Source organism: Amblyomma mixtum, chromosome 6, assembly GCF_055824585.1.
Source record: "Amblyomma mixtum isolate Tamu chromosome 6, ASM5582458v1, whole genome shotgun sequence".
Classification (NCBI taxonomy): domain Eukaryota; kingdom Metazoa; phylum Arthropoda; class Arachnida; order Ixodida; family Ixodidae; genus Amblyomma; species Amblyomma mixtum.
Window position 1 is genome coordinate 123,360,737 of NC_143017.1, and position 21,996 is coordinate 123,382,732.

Sequence of the window (21,996 nt, forward strand, 5' to 3'; positions counted from 1 at the left end):
CGGTAATTTTTCAGTTTTTCCAAACAATCGTTCGTTCTCATTTTATTGTTTACGCTTTCATCTGTTCCCATCGGTGTAACGGCCGAGATAAAATGTAGTCTCTTCGATCGCTTGTTTCCTATAGCTTTACAGTGCTTTACAGCGTACGAAAAAGGCTGGGTTAGTTTTCTTCTGTTAAAACACCACGCAAAACTTCGCAACCTTTTCGTTCTGTTTGAAAGCAACAAGTATTTGGCGGAATACTCCAGAAACTGACAGCTTGACTGCCGACTTTTCATGGAGTGAGAAACGAAAATAAAATGGTCAATGAAGCGCAATCTCGTGCCATTTTTTGAAGCGAGCAATTTTTTTTTAACTACCGCGTATTTTAAGGCAGCGAGATACACAAAAACGAGAAATCTTTTAATGAGAAGCGAAATTTTCTTGGTGATGAGAATTAGATTCACAGCACTGATCCCTTAGGTTATGCGGGAAATCCTGAACATAAAGGTTAGCTTGAAGCCTTGAATTCACACTAGTATCTTTTTCTCAGTTTTTAGCTGCAATCTCAAAGTATTTAGCTAGTCGGATGTGTTCCGAGTCTTTTTACTATTGTTCTTCTACTGTTCACGTCTCCGGTATAAATCCAGTGATTACCGTGCCTTAATGATCTAGACTCGCGTGTCGCCACTAAGCAATTCGACCAACCCCATTGGATGCATCAGTGCTTTAACATTTCTATCAACATCTCGGACAACCGCATCAGTTCAATTCCGTGTATGAATATGCATTGACGCTTCTTATTCACTCCTTGATCAAGCAGCAGAACTCAGTTTTTCACGTAATTTCGCATTATTATAGATTAGGTATTAGTTTAGATGCCGTAACTGTGCAGGGTACTAGGATATAATACTTGAGGCTAAGCAGTTGGTGTACATCATTCGTCCTTTGCAAATAAAAGCATAAGTTCTATTTCCCTTTTGCAGTTGCTGCACTTTGAACCCCGTATTAATAATAAAACAATGCCCATTAAAGATGCAACCTACAATCTGCAGCCTGCAATGGCAGAATCACAATCCCGCTACAGGTGACTTGCTGGCCGTTTGCAGGGCATCTCATGGGCTTCGAACATTTCCACCTCGCCGCTTGCTCCAAACCCAAATGCACTGGTCGTCAATCTGGTTCAAAGCACGGTCAAATTTTACTCAGCCGTTGCTGCAAAAAACTGTACAGTTTTACAATAGCGTCGAGAATAGCAGCTGGCATGTGTACGTGGGATGAAATGGTTTCCAGTGCCAGTCAGCCGCATGCAGAGGGGTTAACGCAAAAAAAAGAAAGAAAAGCGAAGCGTATTTTGGAGACTTATTACGAATGGTTTACTAGAAAATGCGTCGTTGTACGGTCGTTATTCATTTATAACCGGGCACGCGTCTGTGCGGCAGAAAACGTTAATTACGCCAGCGCAATTCAGCCTGCCACGAGTCATTTGTACTCGGTGCCACCGGCGCGAACTTCACACAGACGACGCCCCTCCAGGAGCAGCTCGTATGTGTGTCGCGCTTCTGTCACTGGCCACGCTTTCGGCTCCCATTTATTAACATCGCCGACTAGCCTGCCTAATCAGTTGAGACCATGCGATTCGCATTGCGCACGTCGGTGGTACAGGTAAATGCAGAGTTCCCCATTCACTCAGTCCTGTCATTACCATTAATTTTTTTATAATACTGAGCGGTCGTTCCCTCGACAGCACGTCCGTGAAAGCATTCAGCCAACAGTTTCTGTGCAAATACCATTTATGTGCTTCCAACGATCGCATCCAGCAGTGAGCGCACAGGTTATGAAAATAATGCAGAATAAACAGAACCTAAGATATTTACATTGGGAAAGCTGACAAAAAAAGTACTGAGCAGCTCTGGACAAAATTTGCCTCGGATCGAACGAGCCGAATCCACAAATGCAGATGGCCGGTATACTTGGCCTCCTACTTCAGTAAATAGGCTGTAAAAATATATACGTCATGGGCTTCATTGAGAAACAATTTCAATGCACACTTCAAAACTTTATTGTGACGTCGATTTATTCCAACTGACATCCCTGACGCAAGCCAAGGAAATTCGTACAAACGATTAAAGTGTTTGCGGCTTCCACCACTTGCGTCATGGCACCCAGCAGCATAAGTTACCACGAGGATTTTAATATTTAGCATCTTCCTTTTATTTGTTATGGCCATCAGCACTGCTCACTAAGAGCGAATGAAGCCTTTTATAAGTCAGATTTTGCACTGCATAGTAAGAGTAAGCAATCAGTACCAGCTCACGGGAAACCTAGGTTTTAGTTTTATGTGGCTTAACATCACAAAGCGACTCAGTCTATGAGGTACGCCGTAGTGGACGGCTCAAGATAATTTAGACCACTTGGGGTTCATCAGCCTGCAATGACATCGCACAGTACGTGGGCATCTATGCCTTTGCCTCCACCGAAACGCGACCGCCACGGCCGGGATCTCAACCGCATCTTTCGGATCAGCAGCAGAGCACCATAACCACTGATCCACCGTGGATGCGCTATGTTGCTAGTATAGTTGGTTCATTGGGGTTTAACGTCCCAAAGCAACTGAGGCTATGAGGGACACCGTAGTGAAGGGCTCCGGAAATTTCGACTACCTGGGGTTCTTAACGTGCACTGACATCGCACAGTACACGGGCCTCAAGAATTTTGCCTCCATCGAAAATCGAATGGCGCGACCTGGATCGAACCCGCGTCTTTCGGGTCAGTGGCCGAGCGCCATTACCACTGAGACACTGTGGCGGCCCACATGTTGCGAAATATCGAACCTCCTGTGCACTCACTGTGCCGACAGAAAAAGAAAGAAAACGTGTATGAATCAATAGAAAGTGGGTATACGGAACCATTTCCTAAAAACCATATTAGAATTTATTCCAACGGCTAACAGTAAACGTGCTCAGAAGAGTTTAGTCGACGGGGCACGAAGGATGGATGCATCGGGCAAGTCAGCATTGCACATTGCAGCTCGAAACTTCTCACAATTTCTCTAAGCACGAAGCAATGGCGAATGAAAGGCTTTAGTGAACCGTACAATATCTTAAGCATCAAAAAAAGTGCACGACAGGACAGACACCAGCAGTGGGCAGGAAATACCCGCCGCTGCGATTAGCAGGTTGTGTGTTCAGATTTTTTTTTTTCAAGATACCTCAATTTACAATACAGCTACGAAAAAGCAACCCACCAATCTACCTATCCAGAGACCTCTCTCAGGTAAAAAATAAAAAAAACGTCGAGAGTGGGAAATACAAGGAGAAGCAGAAGGAGGAAGTACGCAACGAAAGCGGGACGGCACTTTGAGGAAAAGACTTTCCCCTCCTGAAGAAAAGTCAGGTCTTATAATCCAAATTGGTAGCCTGATGGTCATGCAGTCGAGCAGAAGGAAGAATTAATCATTGACCTGAAGAAGATAAAAACAAAACAGATCGGTAAATTTACTTCCTTCTTTGACCAGAAAAAAAAAACGATTTCCTTCGCCTTTCATTGGTATTCGCGAAACGTCACCAGAATTAGGCAGTGCTCTTGGGTAATCTGCATATGTAAAGCGCCCGCTCTCTTTCGCTTTCAATTAGTGAAACGAAAACAAGTCGCTAAAAACGCCATTCACCCGAGGACCGGGACGAAAGGTAAGTAAAGGAAGATATAGCAGTCAAATTCATAAAATAAACTTTCCTCTCCCAGCCTCTTTCCGCAGATGTGCGAGAACGATCAATCGCAAAGACCTATACGAAGGCCGTCGCGCTGCTTTTCACCAACACATATTAATCTAATTATTGTACATTGAATACGCTGGTACGATGAAAGTTGCCAGTCTGTTCCCACAGGTGCCTTATTCACGCTGGTTCTTCGACATGCAAGGAAATTCTTCGAAATGTCTTTCTATTAACAACAGTCTTTGGTCGGCGTTCCTTTGCTTAACACATGACTCTTCTACCCGATCAGACGAGTTTTCGTCAAACGTAGGTTTTCCTTACTTCTTGGACAGTCCCACCCACTGTTTGCCGCTGCCCACTGCGCTAGCAGTTCTACTTATTTCAAGTCAGCAGTTCACGATACTGCGATGGGTCCTGTGGTGCGGATGACGGCGCATTGTTTCTCTTCAAGCCTCTTTTTAAAAAAAACTAGAGAAACAAAATTATATCGAGAAATATCGAGAAGAGTTGGAATTCGAGGGTGCGATCCCTCCTTCACCCACTCCGACCGCAGGACTAAACGTCAAGACCACAAGGGGCTGTAGTACAGTGTGTCGCGGATCGGTGCTTGTTTGTGTGTTGGTGTGTGTTTGTTTTCCTAGATTCGTCCGTAAGTCTTCGCAAGGACACAGCTTCAGGAAGTCGCTTTCGCAAAGAAATTCAAGCTACGGGGTGCGTTGTGGTGACAGACAAGCGCAGGAAACGAGAGCGCAAATTTGAAGACGGATCAGGAAATAAGCGCATGAGCTTCTTGCCGAAGGGTATCTCAGGGGCACACTGACCTGCTGAGTGTAGTTCTAGTTACGAGGCACTTGATTTGAAAGGAACGCTGCGCGCGTATCCCTAAAGCTCACTCCTCTCTAAGCACAGGCACTTAAATTCTCTCTTGAACAAAAACACACTTTTTTAATTAAAAGAGGAAGCGCACACTGTGGGATAACTTTCGATGAGAAGCCTCTCAAGGTTGTAAACTTAATTTTCTCATCGAAGGAAGGATACCCTTAGGACTGCAAAGGTATGAGTGGAAGGGTCCCCGGTTTTTTTTTTTTTTTTGGCAGACAGCAGCGCATGTACTTACTGGGCTGCAAAAGAAACTGATTGAAGACGTATGCTCTTCAAGAATTGTCTTTTCTCTGAACACATTAACGAGACGAGAATCATAAATGAGTTTTCGTAGAGTCCAAAACCGAGACATAACAACTATATTCCCGAGAACATTGGGCCATATTACCGAGGAGAGCCAGTGCAAGAAACTGTGAACAATATTCTCCTGCTTGGCTTAGCAGACCCATGGCAGTGTGCTAGCGATGTTACGAGATAACACACTCCGAGGTCTGCACACCGTTCCCCACTTGATAGGTTCTATTTGTCGCGAATTTCGAGCGCTTCCTCATCAATCCAAGCCCCTTTCTTTGTCTTCATGCGCCACCAGAACCTGCCGCTATGACGGCTATGTAAGTCAGAGAGCATGCTGAGGCATACATGGGACATAAAGCAGGACTGCCATTTCACGCTTTTCACTGTTTTTCGAAAATTCCATTTCGTTCGCTTCGATTCAACATATAGTTGCCGGACATCGAATATTCGTTTATATTTCTTCCAGTTTGTATTATTACTAATTTCCTTCAGGCCTAAAATATTGAACCTCTTCTATTTTGTTGTCACGTCATTGCACCCTTAAAAACGTTCTAAAGCAAAAGTGAAAGCAGTAATAATAAGTATTCATTAAGCCCGTATGTGCCTTTGAGAATGCCACCGTCTGAATGATGGAAGAAGCATCGATGAATTACCCCTGCTTTTTGTTCGTGTCGAGAAACAAAATGGTAGAGTTCCATATCCTATCCAACTCTTTCGAGGTTTTTCAATCAATAACGTATATTCTGCTGCTTTCAGTTGCCGCAAGTTCTATATCACTCGCCCTCAATGGCAAATAGAAATAAAATTTCGCTGAGGATTCACCATACGATGCGATGCCCAAAAACTTCTGATTAAGGTGAGCAGAAAAGTTGATTATAGAAAAGCGAGAATGAAATGAAAGAAAGAATAAAAGAACAAACGAACATATAAAACCTATTTCCCTTCCTTGAATGATTAAGTTCCATCCAGAGCGAAGCCATCACAAAGCACGGTTCCTTTTAGGCGCTTGTCTTTGTTTTCTTAGACTATAAAAATGAGCGTCTACCCTGTCGAGGGAAGGCAGACCTCCATCCCTCACGAAGCTGGAGTGGAACCCTGACGAGCTTCGCATTATGCATGATTCACTTTAAGAAGTTGCCTCTTCTAGAAACTCAGATAAAGATTTATGACCTTGCGTCTTTCATTGTCATCATCAAAGCGTTAAACGATAAGAAAGCAGCACAACTACGCACTGTTTCTGGCTCTGATGTGTTATTTATTTCTCGTCATTGCGTGAAATGCGCCGAGCAGTTGAAGTGCATCGCATCGGCATCTATCTTTTACATTATCGTCTTTAGTAAAGAATGAATGAATGAATTCTCTTTCAATACCGTACTGCTACACTGGTTGAGAAAGAAGTTAGAACGGCACTTAGAAGGTATCCTTCTATGTAACTCTTAGTTGATCAACTAAGACGCATTGCATTCTCTCTTTAAAAGCCTTGAAAGCGGGGCGCAGTTCAGAATTGCTAAGTGAAAGACAAATGACGGAAGCCAACAGCCACCGAAACCAAGGAGCATATGGGATGTTCTTTTTTCTGTCCAATTCGTGGTGTTAATATTGGACAGCTGTCATCGTAGCTCATTAGATACCACACAAGAACGCGAAATTTGGAGTTCTTGGGTTCGGATACCACCGGTGCCATGTCGTTCCTTTTCTTCTGCTTTTTTATCGACTATCTTTGTGTTTTAATATTTAAACAATAAATGTCCAATTAATTAACAGCACAAATTGGAAAAAAAGAACGTCCCCTATGCTTCTTAGTTACAGTGGGTGTTAGATTCCGTCATGTGTGTCATAACGAGCATCTCTTTTCCCTTCATCTGTATCCCCATAAGTGAAAGATTAGGAGACAAGCAACAAAACGATGTACAAGGGACTTCGCTTCTCTGTCACCACTTCCTTTCTTTCAGTCCTTTCGCTGTGCTTAACCTCCACTGTGAGGAGCCTTTTGGGGGAGAGAAGGTTATTTTGGTACATCTTAAGGGCCCGAGAATAATAAATCAAGGAGAAGTATATGTGCGATGTCAGTGCACGTTAAAGAACCCCAGGTGGTCGAAATTTCCGGAGCCCTCCACTACGGCGTCTCTCATAGCCTTAGTCGCTTTGGGACGTTAAACCCCATAAACCAAACCAAACCATATACCTACATGCGAAAGAAATTTATTGCCTTCCGTGACTCCTTAAATTCAGTAGGGTAAGGGATCCATAACATATAAATACCAGCGTAAAACAGCAGGACACACGACGAACGAGGACACACAAGCGCTGACTTCCAACTGACGTTTAATTGGTGAAAATGGGCTTAAATACTGGTTACAAACAACAAAAGGAAAAAGAATATCTTTGCTTGTCACTTCTTCAAGAAGCGCAACTCCGCATTCGACAAAGCGATTGAAGGCGCGCTGACACAATTATCTTGCAGCCCGGCTATCTCAGCAGCATCCTGGATCTCCCGCACTATCTGGTCCGAGTGCCTGCTGATTACCGAACAACTGGTCAAGTCCGGAGTGCACTGCTCTTCTTTCCCTGTAATTCGGTCTTTGATGACGCATTTCCGCCGGTTCAGCGCCAGATTGCCTGTACCTGTCTCGAATTTCCTGTAGCGATGTTCCTTAAATTCTGTCTTCTCGAAAGCAGTGATGCCGAAAATGCACTTTCCGCCAGTTAAATTCAAGCGCGGTCAAGGGGTAATACTCCTGGAAACAATACAGTATTTACTCACATAATGGACGTAGTTTTTTTTTTCTAAAGAAACTCCGAAAACTGAGAAAATAAGTAAAATTTGAAGTTGTATAAGTAATACAAATGCCCTCTAATGGAATGTGTATCTTACTGTGGTGCGACTTACTTTGAAAAAGAAACAAAACGCGCTCTTAGCACGGTTTCCATGGTCGAGAACATGGTCAACAAATTTTTTTTGAACTCAGCACGTATAGCACGCGTAGGGCTTTTAATTGTGCTCAAAAATAGCAAAAGTAAACTTCATTGTAGCACAAATGACAGCATTCTGCGCTTAAGCCAACCGCAACAAGTTGCTACAGTCTTTAATTTTGCTAATCGAATAGAGAAACGCTCTGCGGCCCGACATAATATTTTTGTTTCTCCAATATCTCGCGGAATGCTTTCATTGGCGGTTCATTTCCTGGGCTGAAGTATAGTGAGCATCACATTCGACAGCTAGGCCAGTATTATTGCGTATTTCGGCGTACAAAAAAGAGCGCCTGTTAACATTCCCTGTTCTTTATCAGCAGACCGCGCCGAAAGGAATATGTGCGGTTATTGCGCGTGGAGAGAACAATAGCATTTTTTGACAGCCAGAATAAGAGATGTCTTCATTATTAGAGTAAATACGGTACTACTTATTTTTTATGATAAATGGAACTGGCGTAGCAACTATATCACTTCTCGGTACACACCTCAAGCGCGCCTTGTGAGAAGGGAAGGAGGATGGAAAAAAAAGAGAGGCAGGTGGTGTAGTGGAGGACCTCAGATTAATTCCGTTCACCTGGAATCCCTTAAAGTGTACTGACACCGCACAGCAGACGGGAGCCTTTTCTACTTAGCCTCTATTGAAACGGGGCAACTACGACCGGAACTCGACCCTGAGTACTCAGGCTCAGACTTGAACGCTGTAAGCACTGCGCCACTGCGCCACTGCGCCAAGTTTTTTGCGAAGTCTCATGGGAGAGCTGTGTTTGTCCCGCTTTATTTCGTCAGGCCCGCGCCGTTTCGTTGTGTCGACAATAACGCTCTTCTGATAACTAACAAAAAGATCGTAACATCACCAGTGTTTCTTCGCAGCCAAATAGAAAATTAGAATTACCATGTCAAAAGATTCAACGCACCATCCTTTCTGCTTTCCTATGTATAGTTATGATGCATAAAATACTCGTTTCCATGCAGAATAAACGCAGCCTAAAGCTCTCCCGATGTCACAAATAATAAGGATCTGACAGAGAAATATAACGCAAGGAAAACAAAGTTTCGAAATTCACGACTTTGTATACATAAGCCTTCGTTGAATTCCTGTTTTTTTTTTTTCGCGAAAACCGCCTGGCTCACATGCTGTTGAGTGCAGGCAGGCTGACTCAATAACAAGGTGCGCCATCGACGCACCTGATTGTGTACCTAAGGAACATTCCCAGATTCGCATGAGTTTTGGTTTCAGTGGAGCCCGAGAAGCTCTATTAACGCATATTGTCACGTTATATTGTTTTCAACATTTTAAACATACACGTGAAGGATGGCTTCTGAAATTGGTTCCTCTTACAGGTGAACATGATGCATGTAAAGAGACATGTATTTGGAACATCCACTCTAACTAGGAAGAATGCAGGATTGTGGTAGCTCCATCTGGCGGAAAGCAATAAGGCACAAATTTTGCCATGCCATTCGCACACAAAAATGGTTTATTTCTTGGTCGTTGCCTTGTCTGTTGTATCAAGGCTGTCGTTTTAGTCTTCCACTGTGCAATGTAATCGGATTACCTGCTTGAATCCCTTAATGACTTCGTTCTCTGATTGGCGGTCACCAGCTTTAAACTACTCAAAGTGAAGTGTCATATTGAAGCAAAGTGCCGTGGATTACCAACGTAGTGAAACAAAAAAGTGAAGTGAACGCTGGAGCAACGCACTAGATAAAATGCCTGGCCCTCCTCTCTAATGCAGCGCCTTCCGAAAGACAGATTTATTTCTTCATGACCAGCGATCTTCACACCGGGTAACCCTAACAAGAAAACGTCCGTTTATAACTCCTGAAGGAAGCAATGTACTGTTGCGCGAGAACGCATGCGCATGACAAAGTAATCTTAATCAGTAGTTTCGGTTAAAAGTAACAAAGTAACGATAACCTGAATAAACGGAGGACCTGAAATTGACAGCCAGGGCTGACGTTAAATTCTTGCGCGTAACAAGGCGCAGAAAACTGCAGACAACGCAGAACAAAAACAAACAGAGGAAGTGATCTTTGACGTAGCTTAGTCAAGTACATTGTTTTACGAAAACCTGCATTGTCTGAATGATTACACATAGATCGAAGATAAAAATATTTGATGAGGAATCTTGGCAGGGGCACGGGCTTTGAAGGACGCTGTTAGTATAAGGATCCATGTTACATTAGACCACCGGGGGTCCTTTTAAGTGCGCTTGCGTCGTTCAAGACATGGGCTTTTTGCATTTCACCCCTATCGAAACGCCGTCGCGCCGGAACTAGAACTAGCGACCCTGGAATGAGCTCCTGAACGCAATAGCCACTGGGCCGCCACGGCGGGTATTCAAATGATGGGCGCTCCAGAAAGATGGTGCACTTCTGCGCGTAAACTTGTTCATTTGCACAAAGTGCTCGAAAGAATTGTTTTAAACATGTTTTTAAACATGCACTTTTTAAACGTGGGTGATAAATGTTGGAAGCTGTCAAGCCGAGTTCGAGCACGTTCTCGCAAAATAAAAGATGTTGCACAATAGCGCCTAATTTCAAGAGTGCAACGAAAGCAATTGAAAAAGAAACACAATGCTAACCTTTTCTGTTTTCAGAGTAAATGAACTAGTGAACTGTGAACTGTGGCATGCCTTTCGAGTTAGATATATTTCCTACATCTTCTAAGCAAGTTTAAACGCAAATGTGTGGCCAACAGAACGGTGCAATAAGCGACTGACTAGCATGGCGAGAGAAAATGTAATATGGGAAAAAGAATGAGACGCAGATTGGAAGCATTTGAATTATTTCGTTACAGAGTGCGCCGCAGAAGTAGGTTGTAGGATGGTTCGACAGGATACCAGCAAGCTATCTCAGGAGACCAAAGATCTCATTAAGAAACGCCAAAGCATGAGGACGTCTAACTCCACAGACAGGATAGAACTAGCAGAGCTATCGAAGTTAATAAATAAGCGCAAGGTAGCCGACATAAAAAAGTTTAACATGGAGAAAATTGAGCATGCTCTAAGGAACGGCGGTAGCCTAAAATCAGTGAGGAGAAAACTGGGCATAGGTAAAAACCAGATGTATGCGCTAAAAGACAAACAGGGCAATGTCATCAGCAATATGGATAAGATAGTTGAATTAGCCGAAGAGTTCTACACAAATCTATACAGTAGCGAATGTAATCATCAAGTTACTGAGGGAGGCAGTCAAGCACAGCAATGGGACATCCTGCCAGTAACGAAGGAGGAAGTAAAGAAAGCCTTAGGAGCAATGCAAAGAGGGAAAGCAGCTGGTGAGGATCAGGTAACAGCAGATTTGTTGAAGGACGGAGGAGAGATTGTGCTACAAAAACTAGCCACCCTCTATACGCAATGCCTTGTGACCTCGAGAGTACCAGAAGCTTGGAAGAACGCTAACATTATCTTAATTCATAAGAAAGGAGATGTGAAGGACTTGAAGAATTACAGACCAATCAGCTTATTGTCCGTTGCCTACAAGGTATTTACTAAGGTAATCGCTAATAGAGTCAGGACAACCTTGGACTTTAGTCAACCAAATGATCAGGCAGGCTTTCGTAAAGGATACTCGACAATAGACCACATTCACACTATCAATCAGGTGATAGAGAAATGCGCAGAATATAACCAACCCTTATATATAGCCTTCATTGATTACGAGAAAGCATTTGACTCGGTGGAAACCTCAGCTGTCATGCAGGCATTGCGGAATCAGGGTGTAGAAGAGTGTTATGTGAAAATACTGGAAGATATTTATAACGACTGCACAGCTACTATAGTTCTCCATAAATTCAGCAATAAAATTCCAATACGGAAAGGGGTCAGGCAGGGAGACACGATCTCGCCAATGCTCTTCACTGCCTGCTTACAGGAGATATTCCGGGGACTGGAATGGGAACAGTTGGGGATAAGAGTTAATGGAGAATACCTGAGTAATTTGCGATTCGCTGATGACATTGCCTTGCTAAGCCACTCAGGACAAGAACTGCAAAGCATGATCAATCAGTTAGACAGGCAGAACAGAACGGTGGGGCTAAGAATTAACATGCAGAAAACCAAAGTAATGTTCAACAGCCTAGCAAGGGAACAGCAGTTCGCAATTGGTAGCGAGGTGCTGGAAGTAGTAAGAGAATATGTCTACTTAGGGCAGGTAGTGACCGCAGATCCGGATCATGAGAGGGAAATAACTAGAAGAATACGAATGGGGTGGAGCGCATATGGTAGGTTCTCTCAGATCATGAATGGTAGCTTACCAATATCCCTGAAGAGAAAAGTATACAACAGCTGTATCCTACCGGTACTCACCTATGGGGCAGAAACGTGGAGGCTAACAAAGAGGGTTCAGCTTAAGTTAAGAACAACGCAGCGAGCTATGGAAAGGAAAATGATAGGTGTAACGTTAAGAGATCGGAAGAGGGCGGAGTGGGTGAGGGAACAAACGCGGGTTAATGACATCTTAGTTGAAATCAAGAGGAAGAAATGGGCTTGGGCAGGGCATGTAATGCGAAGGCAAGATAACCGCTGGTCCTTAAGGGTAACGGAGTGGATTCCAAGAGAAAGCAAACGTAGCAGGGGACGGCAGAAAGTTAGGTGGGCGGATGAGATTAAGAAGTTTGCAGGGATACAGTGGCGGCAACTGACAAAGGACAGGGTTAATTGGAGAGACATGGAAGAGGCCTTTGCCCTGCAGTGGGTGTAGTCAGGCTGATGATGATGATGATGATGAATTATTTCGAAGACTTGGCGTTCCTTAACATACACTGACATCACTCTACAGATCGACCTTACATACATTACCTTCACCTTAATGCCGTCGCTACGGCAGGTATTCAATCCCGCATCCTCGTGCACAGTTTCTGAACGCAAAGCGAACAGGCGCGTCGTCAACAACAACGTAATATCGATGCAGTGCTTACAAATGAGACTCATTATATAGCTATTCGCGGCACTGTGATCTTGTTGAGAGATGCTTTGCCATATTCGTGAAATTTTCTTCAAGTGTTGAGCATGCGAACATCGTTCCCAAAGAGGGGTTTTATTTTTTAGCAATCGGTCAAATGCACAAGGTTTAATGCGCGATCTTATTCCCAGATAGCCATTTAGTGATCTTGTTGTGGTGCGTGTTGTCTGATTTCTCGTGATGATGGCTGTCTTACTACGCCTCTAGTCTTACTAACATGACAAAGTGCTGAACAATTCAGATTCCTGACCAAATATTTAGGGGAATCCCCCAAGGTGGAGTAGATTTGTAATAAGGGAGTAATTACTCATTGACGTCCACCCGAGCGCAGCCATACGGCCACAAAAGAAAGCTATACAGCTTTCACAGAAACTTCGTAGTTAAAGAAAAATTCGTCCTGGTCCGGGGTTTGAACCCGGGACCACCGCTACACCGGAGCAGTCGCTCTACCAATTGAGCTAACCGGGACGGCAAGTTTATGGTAGGGCGAGAGCGAATTGATCTATAACTCGAAGTGGGAACAGTGTTGACCAAATATTTAGGGGAATCCCCCAAGGTGGAGTATATTTGTAATAAGGGAGTAATTACTCATTGACGTCCACCCGAGCGCAGCCATACGGCCACAAAAGAAAGCTATACAGCTTTCACAGAAACTTCGTAGTTAAAGAAAAATTCGTCCTGGTCCGGGGTTCGAACCCGAGACCACCGCTACACCGGAGCAGTCGCTCTACCAATTGAGCTAACCGGGACGGCAAGCTTATGGTAGGGCGAGATTCCTAGTTCCTCGCATCGTTTGCTAAGCAACCAAAAAATTAAAATGAGCGGGGTCATTTTACTCTGCTTACTGCAGACACATTACTTCAAGGAAGCGTCGAGAACCCAGGTTTATTTGATTAAGAGAGTTTGACATTTCATTGCGCCGAGGTTCCCATTACAAACCAAGAAGCATGAAAAGCAGGAGAACCAAATTGGCTTTTGTCTCGGTATCATCTGCAAGCTACCTTCTCTTTATTTCGTACCATTTCACACTGACTCAAGGCGGCTAACTGCTGTGCTGTGACCTTCACACCCTCTCTCCTTCTGTTCGCATTTTCACGCTTGGTTTGCGTCCTGCATTTCAGCTGTCTCCGTTCTGCAGAGTGCCGCTAAGCAGAAAATGTAAGACCATTGCTCTTGCTGCGGCCATCCTGCTGTCTTTTTACGCCGACTGTTTACTGTCCCTTTCCGCATCCTGTAATTGGCCGTGAGCATCCGTAATATGCAATTCGCGGTAAGCAGTGATTTTTATCTTGCTTCGAAGAAAGATCAAAACTTTGGCCATTGGCAAGACACGCTTCCGTCGTTGCTGCTTTACGAGCGCTTGCTCGTACACTTATTCTGCCCAGTAAGCAGAATAAGGTTTTTGGATCGCAAGAAAAATTTAGACTAGGCAAGAAACAATCCCTGGGCTTTGCATTTTTCTTATTAATACAGAGAGTTTTATTCTTCTTGAGGATGTGCTCAAATGGCGGGCAAAGTGATTTGAAGAGAAAGCCAGAAGAAACGTCAAAGTGTCGCTAAGAACAGAAGGCAGTCAATATGCGCGTCATCTTGTCGTTTGGCAATAACAGTGCCAACAGGCAAGTCAGGAAAAGAAGAAAGTTTTGCCAGTAGCCATTTCTGACATGCCGTCGATCCTAAGGCGTAAAGTATTTTATTCTATAGAACACACAGGACAAAAATATTCTTAGAACTCTGATGCGTCACTTAATTTATCGTTCGCTTTAATGCTTGTCGGTCTTGGCAGCTTTTGGCCGACAGACCATCGTAGACGGCTTCCAGTTCTTGCTGCTGATGAGCAACAAAGCAAACAAACAAAGAAACAAACATGCAAACGACGGCTTACAGCGAGGGCAAAAAGTGGAAATACTAGTGTAGTAGTTGGGCCAAGAGCTTTCAACAAAACATGCTGTATAAAAGAAAACAGATTAGCACTACCTTGCGATGCAGTTACGCTGAGCTGTTCCTAGCATTCTTTTGTTCTGTACAAAATTGTAAGGCGCAAGTAGTTCTTGGGCTTAATCATCGTGAATAAATGTGTGCGTTAATTAGTATCACGTAAATACAGTATTCTTTGCCATCGATAGCAGCCCGTTACTCTCATCTTGGCGTGCTCGGTCACCGCGTTGTGATATACGGCCGTCCAAGGATCGAAAAACAGAGATCGCAGTTTAAAATATTTTTAGACTACTGAGTCGGTTTACACAAGCTCAGGGCTGTACCACGGGATATACAGGAAAAAAATTGTAATGTGTGATAGTGGCCACCTGTGCAGAATTGTGGAGAGAACACAGTTTCAATAACGAAAAAGTAAGAAAATTCAGCTTTTTTAAGATGGCAGCTTGGAGCTCTTCCATACTGCATGCAATGCCTATCTAAGCAGCATTTAGCAAGGAATTTTCCATTCGTTTAGCAAGTGCTTTTTCAATCGTGTGTGTAACGAGCATAGCCCAGGACTTGGGGACTGTATTAGCCTCCAAATAAATAGTTTTAACGGGAAAAAACAGGGTGACCTGCAGCGCTGTATTTTCTTGTAGACAAACAAGAGTGGCAGGCGAAACAGAAACAAACGTCAAGCTTCTCTCGGGACAGCGAGCCATTGATTGGTTCCACAACGTCGTAAGTTAATATTCCTGGAATTGCTCTGCCATTTCACTTCATAAGATTTACCCTTTAATTTTCCGGGATTCTAGCTTGACCTTCGATCCTGCTCCCCTCCCCCTCTTCCTTCCAATGAACAGATAGGTAGGAAAGCGAAGTAAAAAAGATGTCACCACATCGATTGTCTGCCGCATAGCTTTGAAACGTGCCCTAGATAGCGATAAAAATGCAGGCATTGAATGCATGCTACAGTGTGGATTCTAACATTAGCAAAAACAACCACCGAAAACGTATTCGGTTACTTTCTTTTTCGTTACAACAGATTCAAGCAGAAAGGTGCCACACGTAAGTTAAAATAAATTAGCTAAATTATGTCAACTACAGGGGAGAATGTAGTCCCCACGGAGAAATAACTCAAATGGAAAACACTATGCGCGGAACAGAAAATTGAGTTGAGGAAAAGTGGACAGACGAGACATCCAAGACGATGAAAAAAACGGCGCTTATAACGACCATACGAGCAGCGCCGATGTCATAATCTGATGACGCTGACGTGGGCAAGGCTTAACACAGGGATCATAAAGAAGTAAAGCCGATGAGACATCCACTGCCAGCCCTGGTGCCAATCATTTACTGGCAACATCAAAGCTGCCATTAGAATAGGCGGCGGCACATCGAACAAAATCGATACCAATGTTCACAGTCCAACCATTACATCACGAGCGTTTGCAGTGTCCTGCCGGTCAACTCCAATCAGAGGCCACACCAATATTTCGGGGCCACACAAACAAAGCCCGAGAAGTCTCCACGCGCACACAGCCGCACACGGAGTCCGGAAAGCCTGAGAACATGCCGCAAAGCCCAGAGGTAGAGACCGAGGGGGACATCCGTTAGATTGGAACGCTCTTGTCAAGCACCATGTCTACGCAAAGCAGGAACGCGAATGCGATCGCCGCGGGCCGCGTGAAGCGCCCATGCCAAGGGATAGAAGGAAAAAGGAAGCGAGACGTGCCATCCGCCCCCTGTGCCGCTCTCTCCGATCCGTCCGTCGCGCCATCTCGGGGAGCTGCGAGAAAGAAACCGCCGCCTTGGGCTGGCTTTCCGTACGGGGGAAGTAGAGTTTGTGGAGCCAACCCGGATTAAGGGGACATGAAAGGGGGTGCAGGATATGCCCTAAACAAGCGTGTGCGAAGGCAGTCCCAGCGCAGAAATTACGATTATAAATTTTTCCACTACATGCATAAAACAAGCCGAATTCAGCGATACGCGATAATTCCTCTTGCTACCAATTGAGTCGAGAGTGAATTTGCGGTACTGTAGCCAACACATTTCCACAAAAAATCTAGTTGTGCGCTTCACTTGAAGTATCTAATAATGAAGGCTACATTGACAAGCCTGTGCTTGCCTCCAGGAGCGTGCGTATTTATAATTATTCGAGCAAATTCCGTACCCAGCGAGATATTGCTAAATGTAGTAATGAACTCTAATAATCGAGCAATTTAGCGGCGGAATCTTAGTATTTGAGCTTTCATTTTTCGAGTCCGTAAGCATTAATTCTACTGGAGGCACTAATTCTGGAGCCTGCCAATTTGTATACAGCATCTAGGTGTGGCATGCAGAGCAGTTTCACTAGAGATTCATTTCTCGCTCAGCAGACGTTTTCAGAGCTTTCGCTACCATGTACCAAGCAAGAAATTTTCTGCTAATGCAAGACCATCACATTTCCACCATTTGTGTTATTGGCGGTTGATGGATTCCTCAACTTCACACAACACGGCACCGATAGTCTTTCGTGGGCATCTTCAGAAATTTGTGCTTCTGCTGCGTCCAGCAACACCATCAGCCTGTGCGACAGACACAAGCATTAAAAAAAAAACAATAATTTCACCCTTCCTCTGGGGGCATTGTAGCTCGCCTAATAAAATCATCCTCAATTGGTGTGTTGTCCTTGGGCTTAATGTCAGCGCACTACATCTGTCGCATCATGGCAGTGCTAGACATCGTCATTGTGGGCGTGGGATCAGGTTGTACAGCGTCTTGCAGTATGGTGACCGTGAGCGATCTGCCCGTGGGATCCTGGGGAGTAGGAATGTTGACGACCAAGTTCATCTGGCCGGCTCCTCCCTGTGTCGCTCTGCCTTGAGCGAGCCCAGACAGTGAGGCGGCCGATGAGCAGGCACTGCCCCGACTGATGCTCCGCCGGCTGCCTCGCCTCGAGCCTCTTCTGCCGGTCCTCATAGCCTGCTGCTGCATCCCCTGCTCGTGCACTTGCTGAAAGAGGTCAGTGCCTGCCATCTGTACGCCAAAAACGCCGCTGCAGCCCATGGATTCTATGCTTCCGGCACCGACTACTTGCAGCATGTCCGAACTGCCGCGTCGCGGGCGCAATCCTGAAGGGGTGGACCGTCCCTGCGACCCTGCGAATTTCACACAATGGGCAGCATCAGACAATGAATGAGTCTGCGAATGAACAGGGGTAAAGGAAATTAAAAATACAGTCATCGCATTTTCCTTCTCTGTAGAGGAATAGGCCATCAGCTGTAAGGTTTGCAAAAAAAAAACAACTCACAGGACGATACCAATGTCAAACATGAGATTTCAGCGACAACTGTTACGGTATATATATTTACGGTATATTGAGAAAAGGAATGTGAGCGAGTTCCTACCTCTATAGTTACAGAGCACTTTCTTTAGTTTTCCGCGAATACTCGGGGACTGGAGACTGAGCGGCTGGGGCCGGTTTTCCCGACGGAGCAGCGAACTGGAATGTCCGCTGCTCTAGATGCGCGGCACCATCACTGCTGACCCTCTCTTCGGAAGGCACGTTTCACAGCAGCCACCCGCAGATGGACCATGCTACACTCCTATGCTCTTGCGATAGTTTCCCCCCTCCTTCCACGGTAACTACCCTTCGGAAGGTTTTCGTGGCAGCCACGCTGCTGTTGCCCATTCCTTGTGCTCAGAGTACCCTCCTCTTTCCACGGTAACCCTCTTCCTCCGCTTCCCAGGGTAACTACCCACAGCATTCACCGCATGCTGTTGTGACTGGCGTGGCCCGCCCACAAGCGCTTGCGCTTCTGCGGGCACACGCTATGTACTGTGTATATATATCTTGCAATAAAATTCCTGTATGTATGTATGTATGTATGTATGTATGTATGTATGTATGTATGTATGTATGCTTCTGGGTGATTTCCGTGGCACTCCCTCTACATTAGGCGCTCCTACGCAATCGCCATACCCTCCTCTCTCCATGGTAACCAACCTCCGGTTGGGGTTTGCACGGTACCCATGATACCCTCTCCTTCCACAATAAGGACTTTCTGGTTAAGGATTCTACGCTCTTGTGATACCCTCTTCGCGCAAAGGTAACCACCATCTGATTACGCGTTCCTACGCTCTTTTCTTACCCTCCTCCTTCCAGGTAACATTCTTCCGCTCGACATTCTTCAGCTCTCGCAACCACACTCCCTTCGCAATTTCTTAAGCTCTCGCCATAACCTGATCCCTCTACAGTAACCAGCCTGCGCATGGCTCGGGTGGAACTCACCAACCGATTATGAATTGTTCCGCTCTTCTCAAAGCCTCATAATTCTACAGTAACCGCCCTCCAAGTAGTCCCAAGGAAACACACCACCGGTTAATACTACTACTACCACTACTGCTACTACTACAGTTCCTACATCGGACAAACCGGGCGATGTGTCAATGAGCGGATCAGAGAACATCAAAGAAATGTAGAACAAAATAAAGATGGTCCCCATTTACCCATGCACATCAGAACCTGCCCGTCGCGTACTTGTGAACCATGCTTTTCTGATGTGCGGATTTTGGCAAAGAGTAGTGTGACAAAAGCCAGAGAACTTAGAAGCATTCCATATCGAAAAGAGGGGCAACTTGTGCGTCAGTGAAACGTCGATAAACCTGTATAATGCTGAAAAAGCGTTTTTTGATCGCTGCTTATCTTCACGAAGCTGAATGTCTTCCTTGCGCATGCGCCGACAGTGACATATATGTACGTGTCTTTCTGCACATTAAATCAGTTGTGAGTGGCGCTCTGTCTCGTCTTTCTTTCTTCTCCTGTGTGTGTGTGCGTATGGTTTGGCGCCTTTGAATTTAATTATGTACTACTACTACTACTACTACTACTACTACTGCTACTACTACTACTACGACTACTACTACGACTACTATTACTACTACTACTACTACTACTACTACTACGACTACTACGACTACTACGACTACTACGACTACTACGACGACTACTACGACGACTACTACGACGACTACTACTACTACTACTACGACTACTACTACTACTACTACTACTACTACTACTACTACTACTACTACTACTACTACTACTACTACTACTACTACTACTACTACTACTACACTACCACTACCACTACTACTACTACTACTACTACTACTACTACTACTACTACTACTACTACTACTACTACTACTACTACTACTAGTACTAGTACTACTACTACCACCACTACCACTACTACTACTACTACTACTTGAACACCGACGCGAATCCCAGGAACGGCACTTCACAGCTGTGCCTCTAAAAGTTGCAGCACACTGCAATGTTTGTCAATACGAGAGCACGAATAAAATTTGCTTGCAAGAATCACCGCCTCGAAATTGAATCACCTCTGAGCTGTTCATTGAATGTAGCCCTGCAGAAATTAGAATAGAAGTGTATTATTTTTCAGGGGTGCATTCACGTACTAGCAATACCTCTGAGTGAGATTCGTTACGATGCCTTCACGTGCAAGACGATTCTTCGCATCTTGAAGAGTTGATGCAGGAACAACGTAAAATTTGGAGAAGAAAATCATCATTCACAAAGTTTCTGGCCAGAGTAGGGAATATAGGCTTCTGAAGAAAGCTGCCTTAGAGCGCTTAAATTACAAATTCTTGTAGGGCAACAAACATTTTGGTAATTGATGACAATACAACCATTTAAGCCACTTTCCTAAGGCACACTCCGCACTTCCTCTCAATCGAATCCGCGCCCTGTGGCCAGTCGTCTCTTATAATACCAGTTTTTGAACACCGTAGCGGTCGTAAAAACTTACAATCGCGCCTTCTTAACTCTTTTACGGGATATTCATAACGTCCGTGTCCATTGTTAAACAGGACAAAGCGCTCTGTTGCCCAGTTTACCAACCTCTGGAGCAAGCTGAAGACTGACGGCGACGCATTGGCCTAGATGCATGTGCGTCCTGCAGGAGGGTGGTGCCAGATTGCGTCACTTTGATGTTGGCCGTCATGATCAAGCTTCCCGAGGACGTCTGCCGTACAGGCGTCGATCCTGACATCTGTCCTGCAATGGATGCCATCACCGACGCCTGCATGGGGCTTGCAGGTGATGTCATCATTTCGGCGCTCATCTCCAGTGAGTTCTCCGGCTCGATGTTGCTCGTGAGGACGGTAGGCTGCGGCGAGGTGATCACAATGATTGGGACCGTATTTTGGCAGCGGCTCGAAGACCGCGCACGCCCGGCATGGATGCTCTGGTCCGAGCCGCTGGCTTGAATGAAGGCAGATAGCTGGGCCCGAGACATTTTTAAGGCAAGTGGCTGAGATGGCAGTCCAAGGTGCGGTGAGCGGAGATATCCTGTGATGGGAAAGACCGGATATGTCGGTTAGCAGCAATTTCTTCGACTCCAGGCATTTGCAAACGTGATATTAGCAGACGGTGAAGGCTGTATTTCTTTTCTTGGCAGTCGTCGCGACTCTGCCCATAGACACCATTCAAGTCGCAATATTAGGTACATGTTTTGGAAACTTATAGAATAAGTATTTGCTTCGTCAACTGTGTGGCTATATTTAACGAAGCTAAAATGTGAGAATCGCTAGATCAATCACGTGTCAAAATAGTGTTGGTGTACTATAAGACGTTAAGCGGATAATCTATACAATCCTCATTCGTGCTACACCCCTCAGGTGTTTTGAGTGTCAAATTCTATGATTTCATGCGCAATATGCAACGTGAGTTAGCATTCGATGCCTGTTATCCTCGACAAAAAGATCTTTCGCCGCTCTTGCGGTGATCAGAACGTTGCATAGATGTCTGTTACTACCTGAGCCCCAATTCACACCCGGCTATGGAAGGACGAGGCGTACCTCGTGAAAATATGGTCGGCAAAGCCGCGCTCAGCCGGAACCAGCTGCCTAATCTTTTCGTCGGGTGAAGCTGTAATCATGAAATGATTGGGAGAAATCTTGCAGCACAGTTTTTGGACACCTCATATATATGGCGGTAGCTGCACTCATGTATTGGTCAAGTTCGTTGGCTCCTGGATCTGGCCGCGCCTTCGCCTTTTTCTTTTCAGGCTGCGCAGCACGCATTCTCTCCCTGGCTGCTTTCGTAGTTTGAGGATACTCTGCCATCAGCCCCTTCATGTACTTGCACAGCACGCTGCGTGCTTGTTCCCGCTTTTGGCATTTTTATGCGATAGCGTTAACTCGTGTCGCAGAAGACCCGGCACCGTTGTCGGCGTCCTTTAGCATGAGCAAAAACTCC

General features: G+C 45.0%; 1 protein-coding gene across 1 annotated transcript; it reads right to left on the reverse strand.

Moving 5' to 3' along the window:
* Positions 1-17,417: 17,417 nt before the first annotated feature.
* LOC149340268 (uncharacterized) lies at positions 17,418-21,034 on the reverse strand. Its single transcript, XM_089550706.1, has 2 exons — positions 20,638-21,034; positions 17,418-17,866 (listed from the first exon to the last, which is right to left on the reverse strand). The coding sequence occupies exons 1-2, from the start codon at positions 21,032-21,034 to the stop codon at positions 17,418-17,420; spliced, it is 846 nt and encodes a 281-aa protein (XP_089406832.1).
* Positions 21,035-21,996: the final 962 nt, after the last annotated feature.